This window comes from Haemorhous mexicanus, chromosome 1, assembly GCF_027477595.1.
Source record: "Haemorhous mexicanus isolate bHaeMex1 chromosome 1, bHaeMex1.pri, whole genome shotgun sequence".
Taxonomy (NCBI): domain Eukaryota; kingdom Metazoa; phylum Chordata; class Aves; order Passeriformes; family Fringillidae; genus Haemorhous; species Haemorhous mexicanus.
Window position 1 is genome coordinate 85863859 of NC_082341.1, and position 14908 is coordinate 85878766.

Consider the following 14908-nt stretch of genomic DNA (forward strand, 5'->3'; position numbering starts at 1 on the left):
CATCATTGTTGAAATGTACATAACTCACATATTGATCCTAGCTGGTGATTTCTACTGCACTTACAAACTGTTAGCTGTGAGCACTTTCCTGGCTTGAGATATTTTACGTTCGACTTGAGATACTAAGCACAGCATACTGGTTTGCTAAAGTCCATTTCTAGTCCTAATTTCTTTCAGTAGATAAAAAATATTTAACAAAAAAAAGAGCCTTTTAAGTCATGTCAGGTTTTAATTTTGTTTTTATTTGTGGCACTAACAGACATCAATATTTTATAATATATAATATATACCCACATTAAATGCAGATGGCTAAATATTCTCGTGCTTTCAACAGTCCATAGCTATACATTTTAAATTCCAGCTTAAAGAAAAAATCTGCCACTGCTGTAAGTCTTTAATTATAAAAATGTAAATGTACAAACTTCCTCTTCTTCAGTTTCATTACAATATAGGAAATGTGAAAAAGCATTTTCATTTGTCCTTTTTAAGTTAATCAATTTAACGAAATATTTTCAAAATATGTACAACAAATACCAAGTAGTTAACATTTGAAAAAGATGCTGCTATAAATACTTGTGAGACAACATACAACAGCCATACACATAGAAACCAAGGGCCAACTTATGCATGACCTGAACAATAGGCCACAAAAGTCCTGGTTACTGACATAAACCAGCTCTGCTTCATTTTACAGTGCAGAATGAATTCTACATCTTCAGCCTCTATACTCTGAATCATATTTATAACCTTCACAGTCTGTTTCAAATAGAGATCCTTTAAGGTGGATCAGTATTTTTGAAGTTCCATGTTTGTTACCAGGGTTCAGCATATCTCTGCACATTAGCATTCTATACGTCATACCCCATAAGTAACTTTTCTATAGACACTGTCTCACATTCATTATTGATTGCCTGCTTTCTCAGAGCTCCAGCAGAGATACAAAGTTAATTTAATTTTAAAAACCAGTGACCCCAGCAGATGACAATTTAGGTATCATAACTTTTTTCTTGTGATTGTTTTTTATAGATCTTTACTCTGGTTTTCACCCTAATCGCTTACAGCCCTTCTTGAAATCAAAAAAGAAGCAAGTGAATAGTTTGAAATAGTTATATATTTTTAACAGCTGGAAATGAGTATCACTTTTCAGATAACTAGCAAAGTTTTTAGTTTTGCCCATAAACACAATTAAGTATTAACGCAGGACTGCACAGTGTTTATATTCTTATTAACCTGCCAACAAGAATAGTTTATTGGCAACCTTAAATATTCAGAGGCAAAACACAATTCCTTGGCACAGAAGCTTTACAGCAGAGCAACATATTTTCCCCTTAGAACCATTATGCAGGAACACACAGAAAATTAACTACAACTTATTTTGGCTTGGAGTCAAGAGAATAAACTAAACTTCTTGATGTTTTTTGCCACTTCAGACTTTGAATGATGATTATGGGTGCATACAGGGTTAGATTTCCAGTTACCTATTCCTTTTACATGATTCAAACGAGCAGAGGGACCTGTAACAAAGAAAAGCACATGATCATTCAAGATATTTTTAAACCTCCAACTGTTGACATTGTTAACCAAACATTCTCCCGTGGGACTGTTTTCAAGCTTGGTTTCTTCGTCTGCTCCTTGAGACTACTTAAGCTTGTGTGCCTTTTCCCCTAGCTATATCACTTGGTTTAATGAAAAGTGCTGTCCTTCCTTAAAAAACCCACACCTCATACATCCTTAGGTATTATGTTTGTAATTGTGTTATTTCTGGAGCATAGGTGATGCATTTTTCTGTGAAATTCCTTCATTTTGTGGAATGAGCAGAAGCTCAGGCTGCAAGTATGCAACATCTTTCAGTCAAAATCTGTTCTGTATTGGTTAGCTGTCACTGGCCATAAAAATGAATTGATGAGTACTTTGCTTTCTGATTGAATGAAGGAAACTCCCAGTGGCTTTGATTCAGGAAAACACACACATGCTAATCTTCCTTCCCAGTCCTCGGGTCATCTAAGCATATGCTTTATTTTAAATACATATGCTAAGGTGCTCTTCCAAATTCAAAGTTACTGAGCTTTGATTCTATCAGAGATGTATACATTAAGGTCACCACAAAAGCTGAACAGGAGTAATGCATTTGATCAAGTCTAAATTTTCCATTTTGACCCTTACTCTTGAGGAAAAAAATAGGTCATGGTATAAATTATTAGCAAGGTGAAGAGTTCAAATTATGTTTTATCTTCCAATTCAAACAGAGTAACAGCATGCAAATGCCTGCCTCTCACTGTGCATGGGAACTAGAATCACTTTATAAGCTTATTTGACTACTTGTATATCAAGCTTGGTCAACCTTATCGTTGGGCCTCCTGCCTCATTTCCAGCACGCCAAAGCATACATCAACTGTGGCTTTGAGCCTGTAACTTCTTTCATTGCACCCACAGATACTGATAATAAGAAACAGTATTTGTTAATTCACCATTATACTTCTCTGCTTATGTGAGAAGAATAGTCCACTGCTTGACATAAAGGTATGGAACTAGGCCATGCTTCCTAGAAGACACTCAACATGACATAATTTCGATCGACGCGTTACTTGTTGACAACCAACTCCAAATTATCCCAGAGAACACAGGGACTCCTTGCAATTGGTGCAGTAATTATCTTACCTGGCTCCTTTGATTGCCAACAGAATGCTACACTGCACAAATCAAGAGCTGACGTGACCTAATGCTGATGCCAAACATCACCATGAATGCTTGTAGGAACTTTGATGGAGCCAAATTAATTTTTAAAAATCTCAGTGAACAAACAGAAAAGGCTACTTCGGTGCAACTCCAATCTTTATTGGAAAATACATGGAATCTGCAGAATCTCCCTTGCACATACCATTAAAAAGTGGTCTGAAGCAATCACTTTACCAAGAGCTACAGCCTGCTCTTCAGAGATATAACCTACTTTCCCCACCATGTGCAGACAAATTCCCCTGCAATATTTCTACCAAATCCCTGAGTACTAACTCTACCTAAAATGAGTATATGGCATATAAGCTAAAGCAACTTTTATAGCTTCCCTTTGTTGAGTAAGATTTTTAATCCTGCATGGACTTGTGCTGCAACTATACCTACAGCTAGACATCTAATGGGTTATTTGCATGTGTAGTTATGGGGTTTTTTTTTCCACAAATAGTCATGGTAAATCCCAAGGCAAGTTACATAAGCACAAAAATACACATCCATTGATACAGAGAAATTCAGACATCTAGTTACATTATTTTGCATTTTATGAGATGGCAAATAGGGAGTTTAAAACTGCACATAGGGATCTTAACTATATGATACTGTTTGACACAATTTAAGGAAAACATTGGCTCCCTTTTAAAATCAGAATGTTAAATGGTACAGCTCTATGACCTGAGTTCTGTCCACCAGAATTAGCCAAAACTTGGTCTCAGATGAACTATTTACTTCCTAGATCAACTGATTCTCTTTTGCTCATGCAGCAGACCCCATGGCTGGGACAGCCTCCTTGCTGGAGAGGCATGTTCATTTCTCATAAGTAACCACCGAAGGCCCATCATGGCTGGTGGCTTTACTTGATGCCACCTCTCTGACTTGCTGTTATACTTTGGATGTGTTGAACACCTATCAGGTTCCTCGACAGATCATTTCAAAAACTGAAGAAAAGGGTTACTTCCTTGCACACTGTCAGGTCTTCTCCAGGTTGGTAAATTCATCCCATTCCTGTAACACATCCATGTCTCCCTTTCTTTTGGGTAGGATCTGTAGAGTAACCACTTTCTGGCACTAGCCCTGCAGTAGGGATGAACCACTTGACTGAGCAGGCTCAAATGGGCTTGGCAGCTGCAAGAATTTTCCTTCAGGAGTCTGTGGACAGCAACAGTGCAATTGAAAGCCATTTCTTCAAAACAAAGAGTGATTTATTTGCCCAAACAGACACAGTACTCCAAAAAATGGATTAAGGAAGAGAGAGGAGAGCTATGCAAATACTGTCTTACCTATACTTGGCATTTCCCTCAAGCATCTATTTCTGCTCTGGTTTCTTTTGGCTGACCCAATTAGAGACTGCGCTGTGCAGACCCTGACTCAGCTAAGCAAGGTCAGCCTGCAGCAACTTCTCTCCTCATTTCCTGCACAGTGAATTTTTTAACCTTAAAGTTCATGACTTTAGCAAACAGCTGTGTAATCAGGGGAGGAGTGGAGGAGCTGCCTTTTCACAGATAATACTTGAGCTCAAATATTTGTTGGGATGCTCCTTATCTAGGTAATTGGTTGCTTTTTACATTTGCTTCCCATGACAGCTATGTTTGATCTACTTCCATTGCAACTAACCCCACATAAATAAGCACCGAGTCACGCATAATTATGCAACACAGATTCTTCCCAGCTCTCTACAATATTAGCTAAATAAACGACTTTGCTGTCAGCAACACAGATTTTTCCCAGTTCTCCACAATATTAGCTAAACAAATGACTTTGCTGTCAGAAGTCTTTGTCCCAGAAGACTTTGAGAAGACAATGGAAGAGAAACAGATGCCATTACTGAACTGAACTACCTACTCTGCTGCCTAGTTGCTGCAACCAAAATCGTCTAGGAAGCAAAGCCAAAAACAGTGCTGTGTTCACATCTCCAAATCACAACATCATAGAACTTTGACAGAGGAGGCAAAACAAAGAAAAAATTTCCTTTGGCCCTGGCACAAAGCAACCTGTCAGCCACTGCCTACAAAAAACTCAGTGTTCCTTAGACATGGGCAAAGGAAGAAAACCTTGATATTTAGCTATTATGTGTTCACTCTCCTCTATGGATTCAACTTTTGCTCTCATCAAGTTGTCCAATTGCAGGGAAGGATCAGAATTTGGCTCTCAATATAATGCATAAAACTGGAAGAGATATTAAAACACAGTGGACAGAAAGCCTGTTCAGAAATCTGACAACATTTTTACTTTAATCAGTTATCAAGGGCATGAGATCTCAGACGTCAAAGTGTCATGATGACTTTGGCATACATAAGACTAGCTTGCCTATCCAGTATCTGGAAGGACAGCACAGTAATAAGAAAATCACACTCTGTCTTGGACAAAACACTGTTCTCTTTTATTTTCATAAGAGAACTATATAATGAAATGTACTCTTCTGTTGATTCAATGTCAAAAGTAGCAAAAATTATTCTGTCTTGGAAATGAGACAAGACGGGCATAGTATTTATCTGTCTATCTGGTGTACTTTCATGACCTGCACTGGTTATCCAAGTGTTTTGAAATAAATTCCCAAAGATATGATAAAGACTTGTTTTCATGAGTAGAGCTATGGATTCCCTCAGAGACTTTTGCAAGAGCAATGCAATTGGAAGAACAAGAAATTTGGAAGTGTCTAGAAAACAACTGCATGAAGTACCCTTCCATGTCCAAATCCCATTTTTTTCTGTCAATTGGTCAAGAGGGGAAATAAAAGCCTGACTTCTTCTTAATTTGTAATCTTAGAATCATAGAATTTCTCAAATTGGAAGGGACCCATAAGGATCACTGAGTCCAACTCCCTGCTCCTCCCAGGAATGCCTAAAACTAAACCATATGACTAAGAGCATCATCAAGCTGCTCCTTGAACTCTGTCAGGCTGGTGCTGTGATCACTTCCACGGGGAGCCTGTTCCAGTGCCCAAACACCCTCTGGGGGAAGAACCTTTTTCTACTGTCGTATGGACTTCCCCTGACACAGCTGCATTCCATTCCCTTGGGATCTACTGCTGGCCACCACAGAGAGGAGACCGTGCCTGCCCCTCAGCTGCCCTCCTCAAGGAAAGCACTGACTGCAATGAGGTTGCTCCTCAGCCTTCTCCAAGTTGAACAAACCAAGTGTGAACTCAGCTGCTCCTCATAATTGTAAGCATAACATAGATATAATTTTTCACATGAAAAATTAACTGCATATCCAAGCTCCTGATGTAATCAGACCATGCTGATGTAAATTTCCGTGAAACACTGCTTTGTTTGTGCCATTTGTCTGATTCTGTGGAATTTCTGGTTTATCAGAAATCAGATTTTTTTTTTACAACTTCTGATTATTAAAATTTGAATGTATTTTAAAATTATTTAAATGAGGACAAGTGAGCAAGAATAAAGTCTATTTACACATTTATGGTTGGCATCAGCTAACTCATGTGTTGGGAAAACTATATCTGCTTTTCTACATTCCCTTAAGGCCCTGGATTAAAATCTGTTCTTGGATACTGCAGTGCAATATTGGGATGCCTCCACTCAGGACAATTGATCTGCTTCTCTTTACCAAGAAACAGTGCAACTTGAGATTGGGAAGAACAAAATTTGATCAAAGAGATAAGTAAAGTTACTCCAAAAATCACACACAGGCAACTGAGCATTTAGTCATCTGGGAGCTGACCGATTCACATCTAACCACAAAAGTGAAACACACATAATTCAATTAATAAAGTTCAGGCAGACATTAAATTGACCTCACAGTTTCACTGACAGCTCTCAGCACAAGTGATCAAGGTTTAAGTGTTGGGAATCAAGGTCTAGGACACACTGCAGAAGTCAGGAAAGAATATTTATTTATAAATTTTCTTCAGGGTCTCATATTTGATCTTTCTTAGGCTCACCTTGTCTAAAGGATATCCAGTATTATCCCAGATAATACAGAATGAAAAGGTCATGAAAATTAAATTATAGTCATGCTCTTGGTGGTCTCTTTAATAAAACACATTGTCTGTTCACATGGTTGCATATATGCATGGGTGTGTTTCCTTAGCTGTTCAAAGGTTTCAAATACATTCCTGATCTTGATTCAGTTAGAGGAAATAGTGCATGTACCTTCTACTGATGGAAGAAAGAAATATTTAGCTAGAACAGCTTAAAAATGGTTCTGAAAACACGGCAAGCATAGGTTGTTTCATCAACAGTAAAATATAAAAGTACTCTTACCTTTCTTAACTTTGCTGCCCCGGCACCAGAGCGAATGGCCTCCAACAGGGCTTGCCTTGCCTCCACTGGATTACCTGAAGCTGTGGCAGAGGATTTAGGAGCTGCTGCTGCCAGCTGAAGGGGAGGTGGTGGTGGTGGCTGGGCAGGGGCAGGTGGGACACACAGCTGCACTTCCTGAAGGTCTTCTGCCTTCTGTGAGGACTGTTCTGCATCCCTAAAACGCTGCAGCTCTTGGGAGGCCAATGAGGAGATCTGCTCATCATGCAGTTGAAAGAAGGTGGTTAATATCAAGCATGGCTAAACTGTAATTATTTGACATTAGATTCACTTTCAGTACCCCGATTTCACTTTTCTTGGATGATGTAAAACCATAGAACCTTTGTTTGCTCATGGGGTTGAACATCTGTTACTACTCACTCACATCACTCAGCTGGGCTGATTACCAGCATTGAGGACTTGGCATTGAATCTGTCTCAGAAACTCAATCTTTATTTACTGTGAGCTTCAGCATCCTGTAACTCTTCTTGGCATGTAAGGTAAGAGAGAAAGTTGGACTTGGTATTAATTTGGAAACAACCACAAGGGTTTTGGAATCAGGAAGATATATTAAGGCTGCAGTAGCCACCCAGGAATATGATTACTTTTTGCAGTCTGGGCTGCACAGAAATAATCTCAGATGACAGGGAAGCTCTTCCAGATCTGCGCTCTCAGACATAGCTTCACTGAAAAAAAAAGCCATTAAACCTAAAGTCTCCAGCCATACTTAAAAAAAAAAACAACAACAAAAAAAACCAAACTAGAGAGAGCTACGTGAAAGCACTGAGGACAAAAATCAATTGATAATTCTTCCAAGTTTGTTTCTATGGAATTTCAGAAACTAAAATTTCTGCACAAATTACCAGCTTGGAAACTCATCCTACTTTAAATGCATGCAGGCAAAGAAGAGAGTCTTTCAGACTAAGCCAGCTTTGTCATCAACTATGTCAAGAGATACTTTTTTCCATTAATACTAGTAACAATAATGATGAATTGTTAGTAATTACAATGATTCAGCAATTAATAAGAAATTCAGTACTATGAGCCAAATAGTTTTCCAAGCAGATCCATTATAATTCATTTCTCAGACAAACTGCAGCACAGATTCTGGGGTGAAAAATGAAAGGATTCGTCTCCCCTAAAATAATCCACAGAGAGCTCCTGCATGATATTAGTTCCCTATACATATATATATATATATATATATATATATATATATATATATATACACACATACAATATATATATGAGCATCATGTCATGTCAGATAGCAGGCAAACATTTGAGACAACATGAAAGGGATACCACATCTGTACAGCACCCTGTACACACACAAACACACTGATTTGACTAGCACAGGTGACATGGTGTGAAAAAGCATATGGTTTCTAGGTGACTTCCTTTAAAATCATGGCAAAAACTTCTCTGCCAGAGGAAAGTATTCCAAAAAGTCTCTGCGATGACTTCATTGTCAGAGCCTCTTTTAAACAAATTGCTATTTATTCCTAATGAATGCAGAATGCAGTTAAGTATGTGTGAAGATTGCTGCTGCTTAGCACATCCTGCTCACAGGCTCAGAGGAAGCTGTGCCCTACCTGCAGCAAAGGCAGTAGGATATTTGAGGGGTGAAGTAATTCCCTAACACAGGCAAGAGAATTTTTCTAGCTCATGCCAGCTATCTGGATATGTGCTAATGAACTGAGTCATTGCACGAGGGAAATGGGAACCTCCTTGCCAAGGACACATCTTTGGCTGGATTAGTCAACTAAGTGAAAACTAAAGCTAGAACAATGCAGGTTTTGGCTATTAAGAATAAGAGATGCTTTAATGGTTAGATAAATCTTTCAGAGAGGAGGAATCATCCTGCTGTGGTGAGTGTTGATGAAACATCAATATCACTTACTTGCATACAACTTGCACCATGTTAGCAGATACATAGCACGTATGAAGAAGTCCTAGTGTGTTTTCAGGAAGTTTTGTTAGTGTGTTTTGGATATATAGGGTAGGTAATGCAAATATATAAATCCAACTGCAAACTCCTAAACTACAGCTTCTCTGTGCAGAGAAGCTGTGGATGCCCCATCCCTGTTGGTATTTGAGGGCTGGTTGGATGGGGCCTTCAGCACCCTGGTCTAATGGGAGAAGTCCCTGCCCAAGGCAGAGGGGTTGGAACTAGATAATGCTTAAGTCCTTTCCAACCAAAACCATTCTAAAACAAGACCCCACCTAAATGTGAAAATGCTGAACATTTGATGTCTTCTATGTACACTCCCTGTAATTGGTTTGGATTTCTATATGCTTCTTTCTAAGCTAAAAGCACACTATTTGAAGGACCTTTAAGTTTTATAGCAGAGAATAGGATTAAACCTGCTGTGTTGTCTGCCTAAGTCAGATCTGGTCTTCTGTCATATGGTTACCCCCTCAATTTCTCTCTTTGCAGCACAATGTTTAATTTGTGGGATATTTGGGTTTATTCAAAACACTCAGAAGGAATAGAATGCCCTTTAAAGATCACTTACCATCCTGATTCCTTACCTTTTTTAGCTTTGAGGTGCCACTGTGGCCTCTAATTGCTGCTAATAGGGCTGAGCGCTCATTCTCTGGCTCAGTGTATGAGGGTTTCCCATGACTGCCATTTAATGCACCATTTGAAACCTAGAATATGAAGGGAATAAACCTCACATTGTTATTAGATATTTACTTTTAGATATCTTGGAAACACTTTTTGGCACTTGTACCAGAATGCAAACTATGAAAACTAATCACTTTGTCTTTTTTTGGGCCTGCTTGTAAAACCTTATTCACACTGAACAGTAAGGGTATGTGTAGATAGTAATGCTGTACTTGGAGATGCAGTCCATATCCCCTGAGCATGAAGTCAGTGGTGTACTATTATACCCTAGTAAAAAAAAAATGCAATTTTCTTTCACTGCAGATATTTACAAGTTTTCTCCATGCTGTGTGTTCCTGTTTTTACATAACACACTGAAATGAGCATTTGGCTCTTAGACTAACCTCAATTACCTCTCCTTTATCTGTGTCTATGCACCCTCTGCCTACCCAGCTAGTACAGCAGCCATGATGTTGCATAATATACAGGACGTGCAGAATAAGCAGCAGCTTGGTCTGCATTTTGCCATTATAAATTTTTCAAATGCCTTGCGTTCTCCACCTCACCAGCAACTATACAAGTTACCAAACCTCTGGTGTCTGACAGGGTGAATATAGGGCTCTGCGGTCTGATCAGGTTAAAAAAGGTTTGCACTTTACCTTTCTGAGTTTCTCCTTTCCCCCTCCTGTTTGAATGGCTTCCATTAGGGCACTGTGCAATGATGTGTCTTTAGGAACTGGCTTCTGGATGACAGGTTTGAACTTCTTCTTTGGTCCGAAAATATTGGTCTGCACATTAAAATCCAGTTCACCAACAGTATTAACATCTGAATCCTCAGGTTTCTCCTCCTGTTCTGACTCTGCATTTGCTGCTGCACCATTTAGCTCAGGTGAAGCTTTAAGTGAACCAACTTGTACACCATTAGTGGGACGCCATTTAGTGACTCGTAAACACGAGCTGAAAGAGGATGGGGCTCCTTGGAGATCAGGAGACTTGAGGGATGACGCTGAATTAGTATGGGTCAAAGTCTCACACTTCTGGTCAAACACAGTCTTTTTCTCTGCTACACTTTGCTTGCTGTTTAAACCATTATCATCTTCTGCACTGTTGTTATCCTTTGAAGAAGATTTAGTAAGTGGGACACTGGCATTCTTTTTATAGAAACTCACAGGAGTTGCTTGATTTGGTGCCCTGATATTAACTACTTTGTTTTCCATGCCAGAATTATCACCAGGTGTAAACCTGTGGGATGCTTTCTGACTGCAAGCAAAAATACTTGAAAGGGTTTCTCTTGTTTCTGCTGATTCTGTTTCCACAGGGCTATATTTGGCCACAATAATACATCTTTTTGGTGAAACTTCCACTTCATTCTTAACCTCTCCTGCCCCTTGCTTGTTTTCATCTTTCTCATTATATTCCATGGTGTCAGATTTAAAGGTAGTTGCATTGATGTGTCTTGCAATGGCAGAGGCAACATACTGACTTGAAGTTCTCCTGTGTGGCTTTACGAACGGGAGTTCCAGCTTGTCCTTACTAACGGCTGGGGCTGCTAATGGCGTTACCTGGGACTGCGTAACTGAGAGAGCTGGTTTGGTCCTTTCATTCTCAAATTGTCTTTCAGCTACCTGGGTAGTAACAGTTTGTGGTGCTGAGGGTTTTGGAGCTGAAGGACTGACAGGTTTGTGTTCATGTTTTATAGTAAAGGGCTTAGAGTTTGTGGTGACTGCTGACTTTTTAGGAAAATGCTCAGCAGAGTCATCACTTTGCTTTTCCATAGAACTTGACCTCCAGAATGCCTTCACTCTCCCAATATGAATTTCCTCACTTTCATCAGAAGAAAAACCTTGTACATGCTTACTAACACTGGTGTTTGGGCCTATAAGATTGCCCAGTTCATCTATCTTAATGGCACCAGTGGAGACTGAAACTCCTCTATCAAAATGTCTTACTTCGGGTTTGGGAGGGACAACTTTAAACGTTGTCAAACCCATTTTAGGTTCGTAGCTTGATCCTGAATTCTGGGCACGATGACACCATGTGGGTGTTGATGGGACTTCTACTTCTGGTTTTTTTGCTGGTGGCCATTTGATTTCTAACTCTGATTTACTTTTTTTCAGAGATCTCTCCTTGCTACTACATTCATTAACTGGATTTAGTTTCTCTTTTGCTGTACTGATTTCAACCATGGCTTTGGAGTGAGATGGACTCAGCTTGGATTTACATTCCTCAGACTTCACACCATGTTTAGGAGAGGGTTCCAGTCTTAAGTTCTTTTCATTTCTTTTTTCAAAGGAGGATGTGAGAGATTCAAACATATCTCTTCTCTGTTCCACAGGCAAGTGAATGAATTCATTTTCAGATGGTTGCTGATATATTAGGTCCTTGTATACAGCTCCACCATCTGTGTGTCCCTTATCAAAGGAACCTGCATTGTTGTTTTTATTTGTGAAGTTTCTTGCATTAACAGAGTCATTAACATTAGCTGAGATATTCTGTGAAACCTTAATCTCCACCTCTTGATTTTCATAGGAGTTAGAGATGCTAACTTCTGGAGCATCATCTATGATTGTTACTGGAACAGAAATGGAAACATCTTGGGCGGCCTCAACTTTTCTTATATGTGGGCTCAAGGCTTCACTGGTGTAGTCAGAGTCAGAGTTACTGACACCATCCTCTGCTGCAAAATACACATACAATGTTACATATGTGTAACAGGCAGTATTTAGGCAATATGACTATAAATTACACAAACAGCCAGTACAAGTTAACGCAAATCATGTATTTTAGTTACACATTAAGTAACAGACTTTTCTTTATGCCTGTATTACAAAAAAAGGAGACGTCTGGGTCCCTCTTATTGTTGGGCTGCTGATTAGGATTGGCAAAATATTCCTGCAGTTCTGCTTCAGCCAGTGGGAAACAGACAAATGCAGCTGAAAGCAGAATTTCATCTATTGTTCATACCTTATCTTTGACTAACTTATCTAAGTGATAAACATTTCACCACATGGCTCCAAAGTGGAAATATTTCTAAGAAACAGCAAGCAACTCCAAATCATATTTCCCAGACCTGGTTAGTAATAACAGTCCAGCTGAAGGATTTCCTTGAACAAGCAAACAAAAAGCCAGTACTTTTATTTTTTTCTCCATTCTTCTCACCCTTTATTACCAGTGACACCAGAAGCCTTATTGTGCAAGAAGGCTATATATCCTCTCAAATTTGCTGGTATAAATCAAAGGTTACAACACAAGCTAAGGAATGGCTGTGTCTCAGAACTCACAAGAAATCAAATCAGACTCAATTCCATTGCAGAAATATTAAAATGAAGATGGGAAGTTAAAAAAAATAATGAAATCAATGTCATTTGTTGACAAACCAGTAATAGAGAAGTTGGGTTTTTTTTTTTCACAGTAGGAAAAAGAGGAGCTCAATATGACATTTTATCTCTTCCCACTGTTTCATGTTTTCCATTTTTAACTTTTAAATGTGCCTGTTAACACAGAGGAGACACTGGGTACAAAAATGTTCCATCCTTTTCCACTTCATAATGATAAAATAAAGACAGAGGGATTCTTCATTAATCACAGAGCTAAATTCGTAACTGATGTAGCTTCACTGAAGTCAGTGAAATTATACTAAATTTGGCCCATAAAATATGTCCATTGACTGCTGTTCATCTCTTTTTGGTAGAAGACACTGAAATACAACAGAAATCTGACATGCAGTTTGTAAAACATTCAGTGGGAGCCTATAAAGGGTGTCTGCTCCTTAAGCAAAGGAGTCACTTTGGGAGGACCACATTCTACCTCACACTCATGAGTTGTTCCCCGTGATCTCAGTGAGAAACATACAGGGTGTCTCAAGAGTACAGCTTGATTCTGCATCCACTGGCTGTGTCTCTGTCTTTTGCACTTCAGAGGTAACACACACTTTCCTACCTTCTAAATCTTCATCCAGGTCAGCCAAAGTCTGCTGGAACTGTGCTGCAATGAATGTATCTTCATTCTCATGCTTAGCCAAAGCTGTGGCTTCATCTTGCCTGCTAAAGGAAAGAGAAGAAAATCATAGTCTCTCCCCTTTCTTTCACTTTGCACTGCTGCTCTGAAAAACACTATAATTTCAGCCCCTTTGCTCCCACTGGGGTTCTCAAACTCATTCCCCAAAGTATTAAAAATGTGTGGCCTTACACACAAACCACTGTACTGACACATCCCCATCTAGGAAAGATCTCAGTGGGGGCTTGAGCAAACCCAGTGTGCTGGTAATCAAAAGATTACAATTAATAAAGCCTGCAAACAAACGGCCTGGCTTCAGTGTGAAGTACACACTTCAGCTGGACTGCAGAAACACAGCATATGCCAGGACAAAGGTTTTGCACTTCCATACGATTTTAAGGCAGACCACTAACAATCCTGTGCACCCGCTGTAACAATACATGTGCACCTTAATTAAATAAAAATTGCATGGTAATGAAAAATAAGTACACTCAAAGTACTGTTAGACAATCACTCTGCATCTTGAGGTGTGGGAGGGAGTGAAAGCAGTTTCTAATGAAACATCAAGGGACCTGATTTTGCCAGAAAACTGATGAAGCTGTATAATGACCTAAGACAAGTCTGAAATCAGAATGAGTGCCAAGTGTTGATTTGGGTTATTAAAAAAAGAGAAGAAACAGAAAATGAAACAAAAAGAATCCTAAAACCACCCCCCTTACATTTTAAAAAATGAAAACAACAAACCAAAACAAAAAACCACCTGTATGGCAACCTGGTACACAACAGTTCTCCTTTTTATTAGAGGAAAATCTTGATCAGCAAAACATTTTTATCCAAATCATTGAAACTAAAATTTCACATATGACAATTTATTTCTTTCAGTTCAAATTTAAGATGTTGTGGTCTGTGACACTGTATCTAAGTTTTGCCCTTGTGACTGATCTATTTAAAAAGTTGCTTTCATTCCAGCCACACTTAAACTAACTCTAGCTGGGTGAAGCAGATTTGCCCTTTTCAAGATCATACCCTTAATTGCACAGATACAGTAACACATGACAGATTTTTTTGATAGTTTACCAAATACTACCTGAAAAATGCCATTTTTCTTCTTTCCTTTAAAGTACGAATCTGAATAAAAATGCAGGCATGTTTCCTGACATTGATTTAAATTTTGTCCAACAATGTAGCATCACTTTTTGCTACTTTGTTTGATTTTTCCCCTGCTCATACCAGGAGCAACTGAAACAACATGTTGAAGCATCAGGTATCTGATTTTATTTTTCATCTTTTTTTTTTTAGCATTCACCTCTCCTTT

General features: G+C 38.9%; 1 protein-coding gene across 8 annotated transcripts in view; it reads right to left on the bottom strand.

Annotated features, from left to right (window-relative positions):
- Positions 1–221: 221 nt before the first annotated feature.
- Positions 222–14908, bottom strand: part of COBL (cordon-bleu WH2 repeat protein) — a 157912-nt gene continuing 143225 nt past the window's right edge. For 5 of the 8 annotated variants that reach the window (XM_059855529.1, XM_059855539.1, XM_059855494.1 and 2 more), the window contains 5 exons: positions 13537–13640; positions 10257–12274; positions 9522–9641; positions 6951–7202; positions 222–1514 (listed from right to left, as the gene is read on the bottom strand). In XM_059855529.1, coding sequence (XP_059711512.1) covers positions 1497–1514; positions 6951–7202; positions 9522–9641; positions 10257–12274; positions 13537–13640 — 2512 coding nt within the window. In that variant the 3' untranslated portion in view covers positions 222–1496. The remainder of the gene's footprint in view (positions 1515–6950; positions 7203–9521; positions 9642–10256; positions 12275–13536; positions 13641–14908) is intronic. The other 3 variants (XM_059855521.1, XM_059855501.1, XM_059855512.1) reach the window with 3 other exon arrangements.